At 35.4% G+C, this 19,829-nt stretch overlaps 1 protein-coding gene and 1 pseudogene across 1 annotated transcript; both read left to right on the forward strand.

The window, feature by feature from the left end:
* Positions 1 to 235: 235 nt before the first annotated feature.
* Positions 236 to 19,230, forward strand: LOC110807107 (5'-3' exoribonuclease 3-like). The gene is made up of 25 exons (XM_088212636.1): positions 236 to 634; positions 3,593 to 3,695; positions 3,788 to 3,864; positions 4,531 to 4,722; positions 5,147 to 5,266; positions 5,405 to 5,467; positions 7,420 to 7,569; positions 7,686 to 7,850; positions 8,501 to 8,578; positions 8,708 to 8,794; positions 11,688 to 11,954; positions 12,260 to 12,355; positions 12,662 to 12,757; positions 12,849 to 12,919; positions 13,463 to 13,591; positions 13,685 to 13,761; positions 13,850 to 13,890; positions 14,000 to 14,074; positions 14,201 to 14,358; positions 14,988 to 15,092; positions 15,217 to 15,292; positions 17,763 to 17,842; positions 17,969 to 18,025; positions 18,155 to 18,236; positions 18,329 to 19,230. The coding sequence occupies exons 1-25, from the start codon at positions 431 to 433 to the stop codon at positions 18,878 to 18,880; spliced, it is 3,201 nt and encodes a 1,066-aa protein (XP_088068762.1). The 5' UTR covers positions 236 to 430; the 3' UTR covers positions 18,881 to 19,230.
* On the forward strand, positions 1,155 to 1,246 carry LOC148268663 (U2 spliceosomal RNA; annotated as a pseudogene).
* Positions 19,231 to 19,829: the final 599 nt, after the last annotated feature.

The raw sequence follows: 19,829 nt of genomic DNA on the forward strand, positions 1-19,829 counted from the left end.
AAGAAACTTATTTTTAATAAAAAATTTTAACGTTATTAAAATTATAGAATATGAGTAGATAATAATATTTTACAATTTTTTTTTTTTTGTATAACATACATATTTAATTTTAACGTATAAGAGAATAATAATATTTTTAATTTTATTTTCATATATTATATATATTTATAATTTGTTATTTATATAATATATTATTTTTATAATGTATATAATATATTTATAATATATTCTCGACCCCGTTTGTTAAGTCACCACCCTTTCTCTCTCCCGGCTTCTACACGCTCTCTTTTTTTGCTTTCCCTCTCGAGGAAGCCCTCACTTGGCTGGCTGCTAACAATTTCGGATTGTGATTTTCTCCTTCTCTCTCTCTCTCTCGTGTTTTCTCTCTGTTCGTCTCTTCGGGTAAATTTCAGGCTTGCGTGACCGTATAATGGGAGTACCGGCGTTTTACAGATGGTTGGCGGAGAAGTATCCATTGGTGGTAATGGATGTGATCGAGGAAGAACCGGTAGTCATCAATGACGTCGCGATTCCAGTGGACACCAGCAAGCCTAACCCTAATAAAACCGAGTTCGACAACTTATACCTCGATATGAACGGGATTATCCATCCTTGCTTTCATCCCGAAGATAGAGTATGATTCTTCATCTTGCGTGATTTTGTTTATTCAACTTAAGGTCTCTATTATAGAATTATAGGTTTTCCGTTTATTTTTTTCGAAATTTCAGAATGGTTTGTTTCAGATATTACTTGTTTAACTAGTTCTCTGATCTCTTTCCGTTTTGCTATTAGTTATTTTAGATAAGACTGTTTTAGTTTTTTATCGGAGTAGGTCTTGATATCTGCCTATGCTTTTAGAAATAGAGACTGAAAAGTAAAGTGACTACAATGCAGGTCATGTACTTCAAGTAGGATTATGGAGTCCATTAAAAAGTAGTAGGATTATACGGAGGAGATGAGTCAACTAAGAACAAAGAGAATTTTCGTTTTTATAAATGTGATTCTTTTTTCAAATACCAATTTTAGGCTTTTATTTGTTCCCCCCTCTCTTTTTTCTTTTTCTCATTTTGACATTGTTATTCTTATTCACAAAAAGTGAAGGCATGTGATATGTAAGTGTATTTTAAAAGTTAATAGAGTTATGTAAAATGACTATACCTTTCTCGGTCTTTTGGTTAAGATCAAGTATAGTATTTGTTTTTATCAGTTTAATATCTAATACGAGAGTTATATAAAATGACTAAAGGTTAATGACAGGTATTGAAGTATTAAAAAACATTTAGACTTAGAATTTAAATAGGATGAAACTACAATGTAACTTTTATTATTTTTTAAAAAATATGATTACACGGTCGGACTTGGTTATGCATGTTCTGGTACTATATTTTTCTTTGAGAGAGTGAAAACATCCATTGAAAAGCACCAAAAAATCCAAAAGTCAATCTCATCCAGAAAAGTTGTCTCTGGGCCAACCAAATTAGAATCCTCAGCCAGCTATCCCTAGTTTCAGGAAAGGTTGAGGATGAAATTTCAAAGGCTTTCCTATTTCTTTCCTACCAAATAACCCAAAATATAGACAAAGGGACGAGGAAATAATCTTCTTTCTGGACTTAGGAGCCACAACACCATCCCAGGCGCAAACCTTTAATAGAGATTAAGGAAGGTGAGAGTGAACGATAGTCTCACAACAGAAAAAAAGGGGATGGCCTGGGGTAACCGATCCATTTAGGCACAAAAAAATTCTAGTGCTTTTTGCTAGATTATCAAAGTGGTAATTCTTGAGGCCAGCCATGCTCAACAGGGTTAATTACTAGCTTAGAAGTATGTTGACTTGGTCTATATCTGCTTGGAGATATTATTGATGGAAATTTGTTTCCCTTATCAGGGAGCTTTCTTATGTGATCAAATCTGTTACTTTTGAGAGTCAAGAGAGTCAACATGTTGATATTTTTGTTTGGGCTGTTGAATCAGCACATATGTTCTTGTCTTCTTGTTTGATGCAGATTTTACTTGGTCCAGTCTATGCCCACTAATTGTCTTTTTTAATGAAAGAACATATATGCCTACTAATCATATTTCTTTGTTGAATTTTGTCATGCATAGATTCTGGCATTTTCATTTTTTAGAGAAAGATAAATAAAATGCAATAAAGGGAACCAATGTGGCACAACTCGTGTACGTAAGAGACCCAAGGCTCAAGAAAACAAAAATTATCTTGAAGAGTAACCAAGCCATCAATAAGGTCAAGAAGGTCTTCTTCCAAGAAAAAGGAGGGACCATTGAACAAAATTCTTAAGGGTTGAACCGCTGAGAATTAAGACTAGTAAAATTGGAGGAAAGCCCTTCAAAGACCATCATATTGCTCCAACGCCAAATAATAGAGAGAATATCATGAGGAATGCTTGATTGTATTGGTTGTGAAATTCTAAAGTGGCGTTTCACTTATCTTGGCTTTCCTTTGGGGGATATTCCTGGCATGTTTCCTTTTGGGACCCTATAGTGTAAGATCTCTGAGCGTTTGGATTGTTGGGAGGGGCCTCTTTTCTCCTTGGGGTAGGGTCACTCTTAGTCACTCTTGTTTGTCTAGGATTCTCTTATGTTATTTATCTTTGTTTAAAAGACATAGAGGCACGACTAAGAGCAAATAGAGAGAGGAGGCAATGGTAAATGATATTTAAAAAAAAATAATAATAGAGAGAATATATTAAGAATTGGCGCCAAGAAGGTGCTGCCCATGTACAAGTAATGGTAAGTGATATAAACTCAATCTACAACGGGCTGGTGGTACGGGAGTGAACCTCATTAGAAATTTTAATGACTTTGGGGAAGATGAATATGTTAGGGTTTCAATTTCCTTTGCCTTTCCGGAGTTTCTTCTGATTGGGCCAATGTGGAAAGTTAGTGCTGATGGCCTGTTTTTTCTAAGAAATTTTTTATGTCACTTGGCTCTTTCTCAGTCAGACCATAGAGCTTTCCATTTAAAACTCATTTTCAAGTTAATGCGACTGCTATATAGCTTTTTCTTTTTCTTTTTTTCTTTTTTCTTTTTTTGCTATTGATAATTTGAAGAAGGGGATGGGGAGGAATGTTGGTTAATGGATGTTATCTTTGTAAAAGGGCTCCTGAGTCTCCGAACCATCTGGTGTTGTGGTGCTCTTTTGTTTCCCTTTTTGTTGTGCTATGTTTGAGTTCCTTGCTTTGAATGGATTGATGGCATGTTAGGTGGTGCGATGAGAACTGGGTTTAATAGTGTATTTGGGTTGATAAGAGAAGGAAGAAGCTTACCTCTCTTATTCTGAGAGTGGTTTTGTTTCACTTATGTGGATATAGTTGAGTATGTGCATGTGCATGTGCATGTGAATCTTTTTTTTTTTTTTTTGTTTTTGTTGGGGTGAAGGGGTTTATTTATATATATAAATATCATATATAATTTCAGTTAGTTGTAGAGAGTTGTTTTATAGTTACATTCCTTATGTGAACTGCAAATAACCTTACTTTAATTACTTTAATTACTTATCTAAAAAAAAAACCTTACTTTAATTACTTGCTATGTTTATGACTATTCTTTGACAATGTGTTTTTCCTTGCGCAGCCTTCTCCAACTACCTTTAGTGAGGTATTCCGGTGTATCTTTGATTATATAGATAAACTTTTTGTAATGGTAAGACCTCGAAAGCTACTATATATGGCTATTGGTGAGTAAATAGTTTGATTCTTTTGTAACCTGAACTGGATGCAGTTAATCTGCATTGTGTATAATACTGATATTTTGGAAACAAACTGGTAGATGGTGTTGCTCCAAGGGCTAAAATGAATCAACAGCGGTCTAGACGGTTTAGAGCAGCTAAAGATGCAGCAGACGCGGTATGTGTTTCCATGTGCATATGCTTGTGGATTATATGTTATTTTTTCTGTTTACCGGTGAAATTATATTTTAAGTAGAATTATTCACCAAGATGTACCAGTGATGAGGTGTTTTCGTTGTTATTATGTGCGTGGCAGTAATGATGTTTATGACAAAATAGGTAAGTATGGAAGATACATATAAGGGAGAACAATATACTGTGGAAGTAGGTATATGGTCCTAATAAGAACTGTCCGAAGTTGATTAAATAAAATTTTCTGCTTTCCTTATTTCCTTTGTTTTTCTTTTTTTGGGTAATCATATTTTAAAAGTATAGAACACATGACCTCATGTACGGAGTAAAGAGGACTAACCAACTGGGCTATGCCACAATGGTTGCAATATTGTTTTTGTTGTTTCTATTAATCTGAGATTTAGAGGTCGGTCCTGAAAGCCTCGGGTAGTTTTGGATGAGTTTTAGTTTATGGAAATATAACCTAAGCCATCAACGTGGTTTCTTTGTTTTGGGTAACAAGAAAAGCTTTCTTTTTCGTTCAAAAAACTGGTTGGAGGCATCATTAGGCTCTCCCTGCTGCATCTGTAAACTATTTTTTTACTGTCTAATATCTGAAGAAGAAAAGAAAACCATAATGTTATAATTGATCTTTCGTCTTTTTCTCTTCTAGGCAGCTGAAGAAGAGCGATTGCGGGAGGAGTTTGAGAAGGAGGGGAGAAAACTTCCACCTAAAGAAAAGTCACAACTGGTTGATTCTAATGTTATCACTCCAGGAACTGGCTTCATGTCTGTTTTATCAATTGCACTGCAATACTATATTCACCTTAGACTAAACTATGATCCTGGATGGAAAAAGATTAAGGTAACATGATGTTTTTGTTATTTGTTTTTTGAAATTTGGTTTCTTTTGTAAATACCATAGTTCAGAATCCTTGGTGCATTTAACCATAGAGTTCTTGAAGACCACTACTTCCGATCCCAGTTTCTTTTGGAATAGAAAGACTTTCTTGGCCTCTTCATGGGCTAAGACTCATGGTTATTTTAGAGAGATATTGTTATCTTTGTTATGCAGAAAGGTCTATGTTGTATTTAGTTTTATTTTATTTCACTGTTGTTTGTCGTCTGTTTTTAGGAGGCATTTGGAGGATGTCTCATCCTCTGTTTTTGTCTTTTTCTTATGCTCTCTTTTTCAATAATATTTCCTCTATTAAAAAAAGAAGAATCCTTGATGCTTTTTAGTGTGATCATTAAGCTTTGTTTTTATGTTTTGTATTTTTCTTTTGAAGGTTATTCTTTCTGATGGAAACGTTCCTGGTGAAGGGGAGCATAAAATCATTTCTTATATCCGTCTTCAAAGGAATCTTCCTGGTTATGATCCAAACACAAAACATTGTCTGTATGGCTTGGTATGATTTCTTCAGTGTGCATCTACTCCTCAGGTTGAGATGCTGATTATGTTTATCTTTTTGGTGGTTATTTTTCATTTCATATTCTTTAATTGTATTGGATTAATGAAATGTACTTTGTTTTGGTGTAAATGGCAGGATGCTGATCTGATTATGCTTGCCTTGGCTACACATGAAGTTCATTTTTCAATCCTCCGGGAGGTCTGTGCATCCATTAGAGTTTCCCATTCTTGAAAAGTTCCGTGAAACTTGAAACTTTTCTAAGTTCTTATTTCTTACAACTATATTGGAAATATTCACTGCTAAAAAAATAATGAATTTCTCAATGGTAAATGTCAGAATCAATTTCGAAGTATAGGCTTATGTTTGGATTGATTATGATATTGTTGATAAGAAAATTTCGAAGCAATAAATCATTTGTAACACTTCAATCCTGGATTGATGGTGCTGTCTGAGAACATATACTTGTGATTCTTTAACCTCAAAAGCACTGGCAATAAACACCTTTCGAGAGAAGGCTAGTGGTTTTACAAGGGGTAGTTGAGCCAAATAATTCACAATAGATTAGGCCTACCCTCCAAAAGTCTTAGTTGATGGTTCTATTAAGGCCATTGAGCTATTACGTTTCAGTAAGGCACTGCTGATATTGGATGTGAACTGTCATAATAAGTCCTCTTGATATATTTCTCTCCATGGTCAACAAGGCCTTGGCACCTTTTTTTTTCATTTAGCAATTGAAGTGCCTCACAAATATTGGTGAGAGCAAAGCAATAGAGGTTTGACTCTTGGAGGGCATTTGGGTGGAGGAGGAATAGAGATCACCTTATCTTATGCACATACATGTGTATCTTTTTTTTTTGGATAAAATAGAAATATTATTGAAAGCGGAGAGTGAAGTACAAAACTGGAGGACAAGAAATCCTCCTAAACCAAAGAGAAAACAGAATAGATGTAGATAGGAACCCTCCCTTCTAGAGGAAGAGAAACTAAGTCGGGACAGAAAACCTAGCTATATGGAGGTTTGGGATTGGTCAGCATAGATGCTTGCTTGTCAAGCACCAATAACATCCCTTTTACACACCATATCCACAAATTTACTGACTGCAAGGAGAAGCTGCCACCAACCAATTTTTTCTCCATGCTTAACTCCAGCAATCCACTTCTGGAATTCTGTCCTAAAATCAGAAGAATCATCCTCTCTCCTCTAAAAGATATTTTCCAAGGCATGGCCAGATTCCCAGAACAGATCACAGGGGGACTTGAAATCCAGGCAGCCTCTTAATCAAACAAATTTACAGGTCTCCTATCTCTACCATTATTAGAGAATCTAAGAATGTCAGTTTCATTCCCTTGCAAGGCGACAACAAGAAACTTTCTTTCTATCACCAAGAGTTTCCTTGCTGACTGGAGAGCCATGACCAAGAAGAGGTTCCCTGGTGGATGATGGCGGGCTTGGTCAGGGACGAAATTTGGGCATGGAAGAGTATCAAAGGAAGGAGGAATCATTTGGAACCCATCCAGCCTACCATCTTTTGAGTAATCTAGAAGGAAAGAAATAGAAGAGCTTTTGAGGGGATGATGGTGAAAGGGATTTTGATAGAATTGGGAATAGATAGTTTTAGACTTTCGGTTTTTTTTATTCTGGATCATTCTTTTTATTCTATAGAGGATTTTGGGAACCTTGTAGATATTTTGCTAGAGCTGTAAATAATTTGTATACAGGTTGACAGCCCTTCGTGCCTGTTAATATAGTTATACTTTTATTTCAAAAAAGAGAAAAAAAAGAAGAGAGTCCCTGAATCAGACAGAAATATGAAGGGAAGGAAGGAGGAGGATTATGATTTGCTGGATACTTTGTATCAGCCAACCCTACTCAAGATGGGTTAGGTATTGTTTCTGCTGGATACTTTGTTCTGAGAGACTTGTAATTTCTTTTAAGTGAGTGGCACCCCCTTGATGCCTTTTAATGGGTATTTTTCTTCTCCTCAAAAAATTTTCTGTATTAAGATAATTTTGTAGAGCTCATTGGCTTTTGTCAATGTAAGTAGATGTAGTTGGGTGGCATCTCTGCTGGTACATTTTACTAATTCTTGTCTTACCAAAGAAAGAAAAAAGAAAGTAATGGGTTCTCTCTTTGAACGGCCCGTTTTCAGATTGTCTTCACTCCTGGACAACAAGACAGATGTTTTCTATGTGGTCAGATGGGCCACCTAGCAGCAGATTGCAGAGGAAAGGACAAGAGGAAGGCAGGAGAGTTTGATGAGAAATGTGATGAGAGTATCACGGTCAAGAAACCATACCAGGTATTTTTCGGAGCAAAACATTCAGTAAGTTACATAAAATGATGTTTCGAAATATACTATCTTCGGATAATGCAGTATATATATAACTTTCAGTTTTGAATTTCTTTATTTTGCAGTTCCTCAACATTTCAACTCTTAGAGAATATCTGGAATATGAGATGAGGATTCCTAATCCTCCATTTGAGATTGATTTCGAGTGCATTGTTGATGATTTCATTTTTATGTGTTTCTTTGTTGGCAACGATTTCTTGCCACATATGCCAACATTAGAGATTCGTGAGGTATGTAGTTTGCAGAAGATTATCATGTTACATAGTATATGTTTGAATAAAAAATAATCCATAGTATATTATCATTATTATGAAAGATACTCTAAATTATTAACTTTACTAACACAAAAAAAGGTGCACTTTTTATATGAATGGTAAGTAGTAGTTTAGGAATAAAAAATTAATAATATGCCAAGTTAATTTGGTAAACAGAAATTTATGCTCTATACCAAGTTTTGGGGTACGTATGTTCAACCAAGTTTTGGGACAAAGTTGTGTAATTTTATTATGTTCTGTAACTTGACTTTTGGCACCAAATAAGGATTGGACGCTTCTGTAGTATCCAGTTTCCTAAATAAAGTGTCACCAAATGCTATCTAAATGGTGATATCAGCCTAGCATTATAAAATGTCAATCTCTCATTGTGCCGCGGAGGTCATATTTCTAATCATGAAAGCTTGAGGTTTTTTTTTTTTTTTAGATTTTAATGCAGTAATGAAACTTCTTCTATTAGCTCTAGAGATTGAGTTTTGATATGCAGTGCCAATATGTTGGTGATTATGTTACATATTATAGCTCTATTTTCTTTAAACTACACTTGCATAAGTTCTGAGAAAGTAAAGCTTTGTTTTTCTGCTGTGCTTTTGTTGTCTTTATTCCAGGGTGCTATCAACTTATTGTTGGCAGTTTATAAGAAGGAATTTAGGTCAATTGGAGGGTATTTGACTAATGCGAGCAAGGTATTTATGGTTTGTTCAATGTATTGTAGCAGCCATAATTGAATGAAGTTATTCAATTGAATATGGCTTTTCGTTTCGGCTTTCATTTTGGAGCTTGTTCTGCCATTACTTCTGACTGTCCTTTTTCAGCCAAATTTGAGGAGAGTAGAGCACTTTATTCAGGCTGTTGGATCCTATGAAGATCAAATATTCCAGAAAAGAGCACGCCTGCATCAGGTTCTTTGGTTTTTATATCAATATTTTCACTTTCACCTTTAACTGTCGACTAGGATGTTACTTGCTAGTGGCTGGTTTAAAAATATCAGAGATATATAATTTTCCAGAAAACAAACATATGGATATATAAACTCTATTATAAATTAATGTCTAACATCAATCAGACAATAACATTTATGCATAACTATCCAAATTGAGAAGTATAGATACATTCTTTTTTTTGTTTTTTTGAGATAAGAGTAGTATAGATACATTCTACAATAAATTAGTGTCTAACATCAAAAAACAATAACACTGATATATAATTATCCAAATTGAGAAAATACACATACATATAGTTATGTAATTGAGAAATAGGGATACATTCTTTTACAAAAGCTCTTCTATTTCTCTTTTCAGATAACCCAAGAAATAGACAAGGGAATGAAAAAGATGATCTTCCTTTTTTCTTCCCTTTTTTTGACATAGAATAAGAAATATTATTGCAAAGAGAAAAGGAAACAAAAAGTACAGAAAATAAGTTATCCAGTTGAAGAAAAATGGAAAAGATAAGAAAACAAAAACATAGTGCAAAACAATAGAAGCAAAACCCAGAAGCATCTAATGTGACCACAACATCCTGACTCCTTATGTCAAACAGATAGATAACAAGTAATTCCCATGAGCTTTAGCCCAAAGGGAAGCCAAGAAGGTCATCTTCTCCGAAGAAGTGATTCCATGAAAGAGCGACTGTCAAGTACGATAATTTCTTTCCAACCAAATTGTCCATAGTCCCGGGAAAAATGCACCTTCCCATAATGGTCTAGCCAGCCCTAATACCAACACCACCACTGCTTGAGCTAAGAAAGCATTCCAATGAAGCAGGGGCAGCCGAAAATAAGTTGGAAGTGTCAAAAAGCCTGCACCATAATTTCCACATCATCTCACAATGGAGGAAGAAGATTATGTAGCTCTCTATGGCTTTAGCACATTAAAAAAATGTCAGGAAACAAGGGTCGGTTAACTACGAATTTGCAACAGTGCGTTAGTGTTAAACCAATTGAGAAAAGCAGTCCATGCGAATACCTTCACCTTAGAAGAAATTTCAAACTGTCAGAAAGCCTTGGTAAAATGTTACAATAGCAATCAGGGTTTCTAGTAATGTGATTGAAGAAAGATTTACAAGTATATTAAACAAATGAATCTGTCTATACCCTGTGGTTAGGTTGTCAAGTAGTTTTCGAAAGAACTTAAGAGGCTTAACATGGATAGTTCATCAATTTCTCTATCATTTAGGCTAAAAAAAAAATGGAAATTCAGTTATCGGTACCCTTAGAAAGATAAAGGAACTGGTCTATCATTGTCTTGTGATGGGAGGAAAGGCGAAATGGGAGCCCTAACACCTAGGAGCGACAATACCTTGGTATAACAAACCAATAAACCTAATGCAAGTGTGCTTTTTTCTGGAATATTTGAGCGCTCCAAATATTCCTTAAGAGTGTTCTTGCATGACTCAAGAGCGTTTAAGAAGAGAGCAAGAGCCAATCCCAAAGTCTATTAATCTTGGAACATGAAAGAAGAAGGTGACTAGGGGATTCCCACACTTTTAGGCATAAAAAACAGCCCTTTACCTCTGTGCATCCTCTTATTGTCTAGTTAGCCAAAGTAAGAATCCTATTTAGGCTACCTTCAGTGAAAAAATGCAATACAACGTGATGCCTTAGTTTTTTAACAAATGCAAACTCCTGCTTCAAAGGAGATTTAGGCTTCCTTTGGGTACTTTACACGGTGTAGTCTCCTTTCGGACGATAAGTGTATGATATTTAGGCTTAGAATCTTTTGTCCATATTTCTTTAATCTGCTAAGAAAGTCTGGGTCGAGAGAGATTGGGCCCGAGCTTGGGCAGTAGCATCTTCTTGTTTTAGTTCCATCTGTTTACCAAGTGCAATTGGACACTTGTCCAACACTATATGTCCCATTTAGAATTTTGTAGTACCACCCAAGTTTCTCCACCCCAAATTTAGCCCCTATCACTTTTCTTCATAAACTCTCCCTTTCCCTCATTAATCTCCAAAGTCATTTTTCTTAAAGAGCCTTGTTGAACTCGACCAAAGACCTCACTCCCAAACCATCTTTTTTATGTGGATATTTCACCACGTCCCAGGCAACAAGATGATATTGCCTTTTTCACGAGTCATCCCAACAAAATTTACATTGCATCGCCTCCAATCTCTCTGCATACTTTCAGGAATTGTGGCTAAAGACATGAAATAAATGGTCATATTACCTATTGAGTTTGTGATGAGGATGTGTCTTCCTCCCTTTGAAAGTAGCCCCCTCTTCTAACCTAACAAACAACATTTGAATTTTTTTTACCACAGGGTCCAGTGATGCAGTGTCTATGAATTTTGCACCCAGTTGATGACCTAAATATTTAGTCTGGAGATTGACATTCTTACATCCGAAAATAGTGGCCAAATCCTCAGATTCCCCCAGCTGAAGTAATTATGACTTTGTCCAAGAGCAGAATCCTCAAATTTTAGAGATGAATTCTCTTTTTGGGGGCATATTTCATAAGATGTTTGCTGGTCTAAGGCCCATTGGGATTTCAAGAGACATGAATGCACAAAGCATTACTACCTTGGACTTAGCTTGCGTAGTTGTATGTTTTTGCTTGGTACTTGTGCAGTTCATCCAATTTAAGCCACAGGATATATCCATCTTTACACTCAGTCTTCCTATATAGTTTTATGCATGAAGGAGAAATCATTTTGCATGCTTTATCTATTTTAAACAAAATTTAGGCTTATCTTTCGACATTTTCAGCTGGAAGTTTCATTAGATATATATATCTTTGGTAGCTCAATTAGAGTTCAATTTCTAATGGTTAATATGAATCCTTGACATGATACAGCGGCAGGCAGAAAGAATTAAACGTGAAAAGTCTCAAGCAAGAAGACTAAATGATTCAGAACCTCGAATTCAGCCTGAGAATATTGTTCCAGTTTCTCGATATCATGGTTCTCGTCTTGCTTCTGGCCCTTCACCTTCACCATATCAGCAAAGAGGAAAGTCTGATTCTAGTGGATCCTCTGCTCGACCAAACAAAGTTCGTCGACTGTCTTCAGGATCCAGCATCGGTGCTGCTATTGTTGAAGCAGAGAATAGTCTTGAAACAGAAGTATGTTTCCCTTCTTGGGGAGGACGCACTTTATTGTAATTTCGACTCCTTTAGCCATTTAGGACTCATATTCTTTGAGCTGACCTATGATTTGGTATGAGCCTTTTCTGGGAAGGAGTTAAGAGTGCAACCCCTATTTCAAAACTTTTTTTTTTTTGTTATTTATTAGAGGGTATACATTAGCACAAATTTCTTGATTGTTAGTTCTATCAAAGTAATTTTCATGATTTTGTGTGTCATAATAGTGGTTCTCAGTTGGTTTTCTTGTTTCTTACTCCTGCTTCCCTCAACCTAACTGTTTTCAGCTACGTGAGAATAAAGAAGAATTGAAAGCAAAGCTTAAGGAGTTGATACGTGAGAGATCTGATGCTTTTAACTCGAGAAATCCTGAAGAGGACAAGGTTTCTATTTGCTATGGCATTGCGATGAGTAACTGCATTTGCAAGATGATGATTTTTTTTCCTTTATATTTATATTAACATTTGAAATTTCAAGCAGAAAGAAAGCAGTGTAGTGAAAAACTGAACATGTCACATTATTTTTCCTGATGTCAAGGAGACAGCAATGCGATGGAGAAACTTTTTTAAATAAAATGTTGATTTAGGTGCTTAGTTTTGGTATATTTCATGGTACTGATGTAGTATCTAGAAATGTTTCCACTTCAGATATAAGCTCAAATTTTATTGCCTATGGCGCTTTCTCACCAGGTTAGACTTGGAGAAAGTGGGTGGAAGGAGAGGTATTACAGAGAAAATTTTTCAGCAGAGACTCCTGAGGATATGGACAAAATACGTAAAGATGTTGTAAGTTAAACAAACCCTAGACATTAATGAATGTTTGATATTCGTGAACCATTTTAGGCTTATCTAATAGGCATATGCTTCCACCGAGTAGGTCTTGAGGTATACAGAAGGCCTATGTTGGGTCATGCACTATTACTATGAAGGCGTTTGTTCCTGGCAATGGTAAGTTCCTTGTCTATTTCCTTCTGCTAAGATCTGCCTGTTCTTTGTGGCTGGTAACCATGTTCGCGTGAATTTCTGATATTCACAAGTGTTGTATATCGGGCAAATATTTTAGTAATCTGAGTAAATTTTCCGTCCCAGTGCTTCCTTACCATTGTGCATTAAATTGCTGATGCTTTCTGTCAAAGTTCATGCTGTCAAATTGGATTAATGCTATCCTATATGGTTATTAATCCACAACCATCTTTGTTTCCAAAAAAAAAAAAAAATTAATCCACAACCATCTAAAATAGGATTTAGATGACTTTTTCTGTTTTGTTAGGACACTGTATTTGATGGGATGTTAAATGTCTACAATTACGATTAGTCTGTTTATTTTTTACTTTTGTGGTTTTGAATTTTAAATTTTATTGTTTTAGCCTCAAGGATGATTGTGCAGTTCATTTTTTTGCTTTGGCCAGAATTATTTTGTAGTTCAGATTGTAAATTTTCTGGTTGCTTTTAATTGCCTTTGATCTCAGTGTTGTAGTTTCCATTTGATAGGTTTTATCCATATCATTATGCACCTTTTGCTTCTGATCTCAAGGAACTTGAGCAGCTAGATATTAGCTTTGAACTGGGCTTCCCTTTCAAGCCTTTCAATCAACTGTTGGGTGTCTTCCCAGCTGCAAGGTATGCTAGTTTCATTAAGTTTCCTCACTGTTTCTTCTAAAAATCCAAAACTATTTCATATCTATTGAATTGCTAACCATGTTTGTCATTCAGTGCCCATGCGCTTCCTGAGCATTATAGGAAATTGATGACTGACCCAAAATCTCCCATTATCGATTTTTATCCTACTGGTATGTGCTTTTGCTAATGTAAAAGGTATGATTTTTTTCTTCTTGAATCCTTGCATCTAAGTCTCTTGAATCTTTTTGTGTGTGCAAGACTTTGAAGTGGACATGAATGGAAAACGTTATTCCTGGCAGGTATGTCTGTGTCCTGCTGTTAAAGTGTAGCTTTGTATACATGATTACTTGCAGGAAACTGCAGTCTTATGTAAGTGGAAGTTGACATATCTTCTCTTTGTTGTTGAAGGGTATTGCAAAGTTGCCTTTTATTGATGAAAGTCGTCTTCTTGCTGAGGTTGCAAAAGTAGAAAACACCCTTACAGTATGTTAAATAAAATTCAAGCAAAGTTTTCCATCAGTTCCTATTTGTTTTCAATGTCATTCAATTAGAAATTACTATTTTGCTTTCAGAATTCAGATTTGTTTTCTTTTTATTTGATTTATATAGGAGGAAGAAGTGCGCAGAAACAGCAGGATGTTTGACATGATCTTTGTTGGAACATCTCACTGCCTCTCTGAATACATTTTTTCTCTTGACAATCGCTGCAAAAAGTTGAGTTACAGAGAAAGAATAGGAGTTAAAGAAAAACTTAATCCTGATTTGAGGTTCGTGTTGCAAAACTTGAACTTTATGCAAATAACTGTTTTGTTTGCTTCATTTCTTTTATCTGAAAAATGTTTTTTTTGTTGATTTTGCCTTTCTGCAACAAGGAAAATAGCTTTACAATCATTTTCCACACACTAAACAAGACTAGTTGTGAGCCTTTTGATCCTTCAATGTCACTTTGTTCGTAATAATCAGATCAAAGTTGGGAGCTGACAAACTTGATCCGGAGTTTGAGCTTCTATGACAATCCAAAAGAGTGATTGATTTTAGTACTTGATTTCAAGAATCTTATGTCAACCAAATTCCATACACTCTGCACTCTTTGGATGTACTTGATTATTCTTTTTAAATTAATATAGAGCTAGTATTAGAATATGAAATGCAGAATCAGAGTATATGCTAATTTGAAGCCTGGATCAGCAACCTTCTAAAGAATAGTTGAGAGGAGTTGTATCACATGGTACCCATTGTATGCTTATGATAAAGTAATTTTATGGTTTGTATACATATTTGATGCTTGTCAGAAGATAAATGTATGGTTTAATTCGAGTCACTTACCGTGGCGTCTATTTGGGAGATGTTTAGCATGTCTTTTCAACTTTCTGGATTTGTTTACGGCTACATGCAGGGATGGTATGAATGGTTACATATCCCCTTGTGCTGGGGATGCTCGTCCTTCCATTTTCAGGTCCCCCATTGAGAGCATGGAAGATATTTCAGGAAATGAAGTCATGTAAGGTTTTAAGCATTGGTTCTGATTGTTTGCCAGATTGATTGAGTTGGCCGAATATCTTGAACCTGATCTGTTGTTGAATGTAAACATTTAGTTGATTTCTTTTCATTGGTTACTTTTTCAGATGTGCTTTATATAAACTTCCAGATGCACATAAGCACATTCCACGTCCACCTTCTGGTGTAATGTTCCCTCAAAAGGTAGCTATATTGATTAATTTTTGCTTTTTGCTTGAGTGCAAGATTTTTATATGAAATTATTCTTATTTCCTTAGAATCTTCTCCAGTTGTGTACAATGCTATCTTTCTTTTTCTATTGTATACTTTTTTGTCCAAATGTTGTCGTAGGTATGTCCAAGGGCTCTTTTAAGTTAGATATGCAGGTTCTATCTTAAAGATTTCATTCATAGTTTTTTCTCATTTTTTTCCTATATAGGTCTGCTCTAGTATAATCCTGTTCATACCTTTTCCTTTTCTTTTTTTCTTTTTTCAATTTAAAGGTCCCTGTAAATACCATGTTTAATTTCTTTCTAACATATATGAAGTTACAATATTTCCTTCAATAGTACCAAAAAAGTGTGAGTTTACATTTAATAAGAAAGAAAGAGAGAATTCATGTTACAAGAAATCGCTATGTTCTCTCTTTTTAAAATAAAAAGTATAAAATGTATATTAACACATAGGCACCAAGGGAATGCCATCCATGTACAAGAATATTTTCAAGTCATTCAGTGTATCTGTAAAACTCCCAAAATCCTCCACCCTATTTATATCATCTCCTAAGACCAAAGAGCTCATATAGTGTAACCATCAGTCCTAGATAAGGTTCAATCCCTTCAAAAGCTCTTTGATTTCTTTCTTTTTATACAACCCAAAATTTATTTAGTGGCATGAGATTTACAGTTTTCCTCCCCTTGCTGATTCCTTCCCAAGCCCATAATTCATCTCTCACCGAACTTGCAATGACCTACCTAGCTAATGCCCAACAAGTCATAAATCATAATCCATAAGTTGTAGACTGCCGACCACTATAAAAGAATATGATTGTAGACCATCATACACCATAAAAAAAAAACGTTATGGTCTAAAATCGAAGGGGATAGAAATCAAGTTTGCAAGCTGCATGTGTAGCTTGTGCATGGCCAGCCAAGCTAGTTTGTGGTATTAGGCAACATCTTTGCGGGTATTCACTGCTTTCGATTGACATGTGAGGCTCATGCATCACTACAATCAACTTTGGGTGAACGAATCTGAATGGACTTAAATTGGCCTAATGAGCTCTTCAATTTCTTGTGGGACATGTCATTCTGGTTCAAGGTTGAGATACTTCTCTGTCAAGCTCTTCATATTTTTGTTACTGAGCTTCTCAAAGAATAATTTTGAGACTAAGTTGGTCTCATCTATGTCAAATTATTATTTGAATCGAGTAATTATGTACAGCAGGTTAAAGTGGTCAAGAAGTATTCAACTGGTTAGGATATAAACAAGATGATAAACATCAATAAGCTTACTGATTTATGGAATGATAATATGTTTAAACTTATGGTTGACAGCTAGAGGATGCAAAATTATGTCTTGTAGAATTTCATGGAACATATTGTTGTTGACATGTCTACTCCCCTTAATTTATCTACAAACCAAATGTGAATATATGTTGAGTTCTTGTTTGGTAGCAGAATGATCTATATGCATTTGTGTGGATTTGCTTGTGACCCTTGAAGGATAGAAAATAATTAACAAGCATATTTCTGGTTACAGTGAGTATATGATGAGTTGAACGTGATTCAGCCTAGAATGCTTATTTGAAGGCAATTCAAAAGCAATAAGAACAGTTACTAGGTTTCTTGGCTGGATTGCAACTAGGGTTGATCCGGTGAGCATACAGTTTACAATATTTTAGGAAGTGTTGAACTCGTTTTCTGAAATTCTAGACACAAGTATTTAGGTCTTCTTCATGAGAATACATCTATTCAAGATGCTAGGTGGGGGGCCAAAGGGAGGCCCAGGTGACTGTCTTACTTGTGCACCAGAGAAGTACACTCATTGTGGACCACCTATCAGATTATTCACAAGATCCTCAAGTAGAATTGGTGATAAATTTATTTGTAACTTTTTTTCAAAAAAGAATGAGAAGAAAAAGATACAAATTATTAGAAGGAAACTCAGTACATATGACTTGTGCTCTACTTTGGGGACTATTGATAGTATGAGTATATTTTCCTACATAATAGTATTTCCTATACGGTAGATCTTCTCCCATACAGTTATTTTCCTATTTATAACATCTTCTCTTCTTGATATAGGCATCCCTATAAATCCTCAGACATCTTTTTCTTCCCAACAAATGATAAAGTTACTGAATTTTTCAACACTTCTTTGGGTTGATGATCCTCAAGATTAAGAGTTTGTTGCTGTGCAACCTTGATAATTACTTCATTGGATTGCCATGTATTAAATTCTTTGTTTTTTTTTTCTGTCATGGTCAATCATCTTCAAACCAAAGTATGCTTGAATTGTCATGGTATCTTTCATTATACTTGCTGTATGACAACGTTAATGGTTGTTGTGGGACTTCCATCATTTGAATGTGCGTATGCTTTTGACATTCAAATATCTATAAAATCACCTTTTTAGGATTTGACCTTTGGATGCTCATTTTTGTGATTTGCAGATAGTGCAATTGGGGGATTTGAAAGATGAGCCTGTTTTATGGCATGAAGAGTCTATGAGGAAACCATGGAACAGAGAAAGGTAGCTAACCTTTACCTCCAGCTCCATTGAAATGATTATTTTTGTATGTGTTGATTGCATGTGAACTAAGTTTTGGCTTGTGTATTTCTCCCATGTTTGAATTTATTCTTATCACTTCACTCTCAGGCAGAAATACCAGTTTGGGGAGGCATCACATCAGAAGAAACCATGCCACAGAGAAAGGTAGCTAGTCTTTATCTCCAGGTTCTTTGAAATGGCTACTTTTGTTTGTACTGGTTGCATGTTAATTAAGGTTCTGGTTGGTATTTCCCCTATAAATGTTTGAACATATGCTTATCCCTTCATTTTCAGGAAAAACCATCCTGGAGCCATTTCTGGCCACCAGCTTGGGGAGGCATCACATCGTCTTGTCATTAATAGCTTACAGTTGAAGGTAAATGACTACCACAATCATACACATATTCCATCATCTGCATATAGCAGGGTTCACCATGTCCCACCACCTGATTCAAATTATGGTTCCAGAATCAGGTACATCATAAAACGGAGCCACCAGGAACAGACTATTCTGACATTAGTGAAACCTGTACTTCGAGACCCAATTTTCAGACTCAATATGCGCATGGTTATGATAAACAACGGAGGGTATCAGCTTCGCACGCACAACAAACTGGATATCATCCTCACCGCCGACGAGATAACTATCCTGCTGAAAACAGCAGAGAGTATTCAAGGCCCGTGAGTTACCCATCAGATTATAACGATCAAAACAATGGACCAAGCGATGTAAACCAGAATACAGCCTCGGTGTTAGAAGATGTTGCTTACCCTTCTCCTAAAGGCGGTTATGCTGGAAACCACCGCCACCACTCCCATAGATTTGGTAGCTTCTGGCATTTGGGTGATGGGCAACCTCAACAGGTCAATGAGCATGCACCTAGAGGACATGACGACTTTGATAAACAGGGAAAGAGTAATAATTGCAGCGGAAGAAGAAACAGACAACAAAGAGGGAATTACCAAAGTGGTAACCAACAAAATAATCGTTATTCTGGGTTGAGGCACAAAAGCAAGTAGGAGGCCACCAAGATAATGTGGCGGGTAAGAGGCTAAATTTTCTGTTTGCTTTTTTCTTTATTTATCTATTTCAAGTTTTGGTAATGAGCAGACACATCCGGAATCTGCATCAAGATACTTGCTAATGCTGGCAAATGAGGATTGCCTCATTTCGAGATTTATCCCTTGTACCACAAATTTTTTGCACCATAGTTACACAACTTTGATTTTTCTATTGGTTTTTTTTCTCGACTAGGACGAGGATTCTCATGTCCAATTACTTACCTACTATTGGTTCTGTTTCTCTAGGCTACATATGTAAGAGGATAGGTAAGATATGGAAGATGAAGGACGTTAATAATTTAGTCTTATTTGTTTATTTCAAAAAATATACAAAATATTATCTAATATCCACATTGATTAGAATGGAGAGAAATATTTCACAAGGAGATCTCTCTCTCTCTCTCTCAAAAGCAATGTGCATTTATAATGTAAAATTTTGATAAGATAATACCTCATTTAAACCATATTTTGGTGCTGTACGTGGGATTTTGGTCAATAATAATTTGAAACCTATAGCCCCGATATCGGCGTAGCTATACTGATAAACTAGATTTCTTCATTCGGGGGTAAATAGTATATGAAAAGCTTTTCAAATCTCCTTTATTGATTAGAACTGCAGAAATTTTTTTGGTCATAAGAAGGGGTTACTCTTGCCCTCAACTAAAACGTTTGTACAAGACAAAATTTCATTGAGATAATCGTTCAATTCAAAATTTTCTTATTGATATTAAGAAGAATCGCTTCTTACTATGAATTTTAATTGTAAATTTGCGCATAAAAGCTCTTCTTCTGAAAATAATTTTCTTAATACATTTTTAAAATATACAATAATATAATTAGTTGATCGGAAATATGTGAATCAAACTATTTTTTCCTCACTCAAATAAACAAGTTCTCATAAATACTT

This window comes from Carica papaya, chromosome 2, assembly GCF_054855325.1.
Source record: "Carica papaya isolate Zhongbai chromosome 2, ASM5485532v1, whole genome shotgun sequence".
Lineage (NCBI taxonomy): Eukaryota > Viridiplantae > Streptophyta > Magnoliopsida > Brassicales > Caricaceae > Carica > Carica papaya.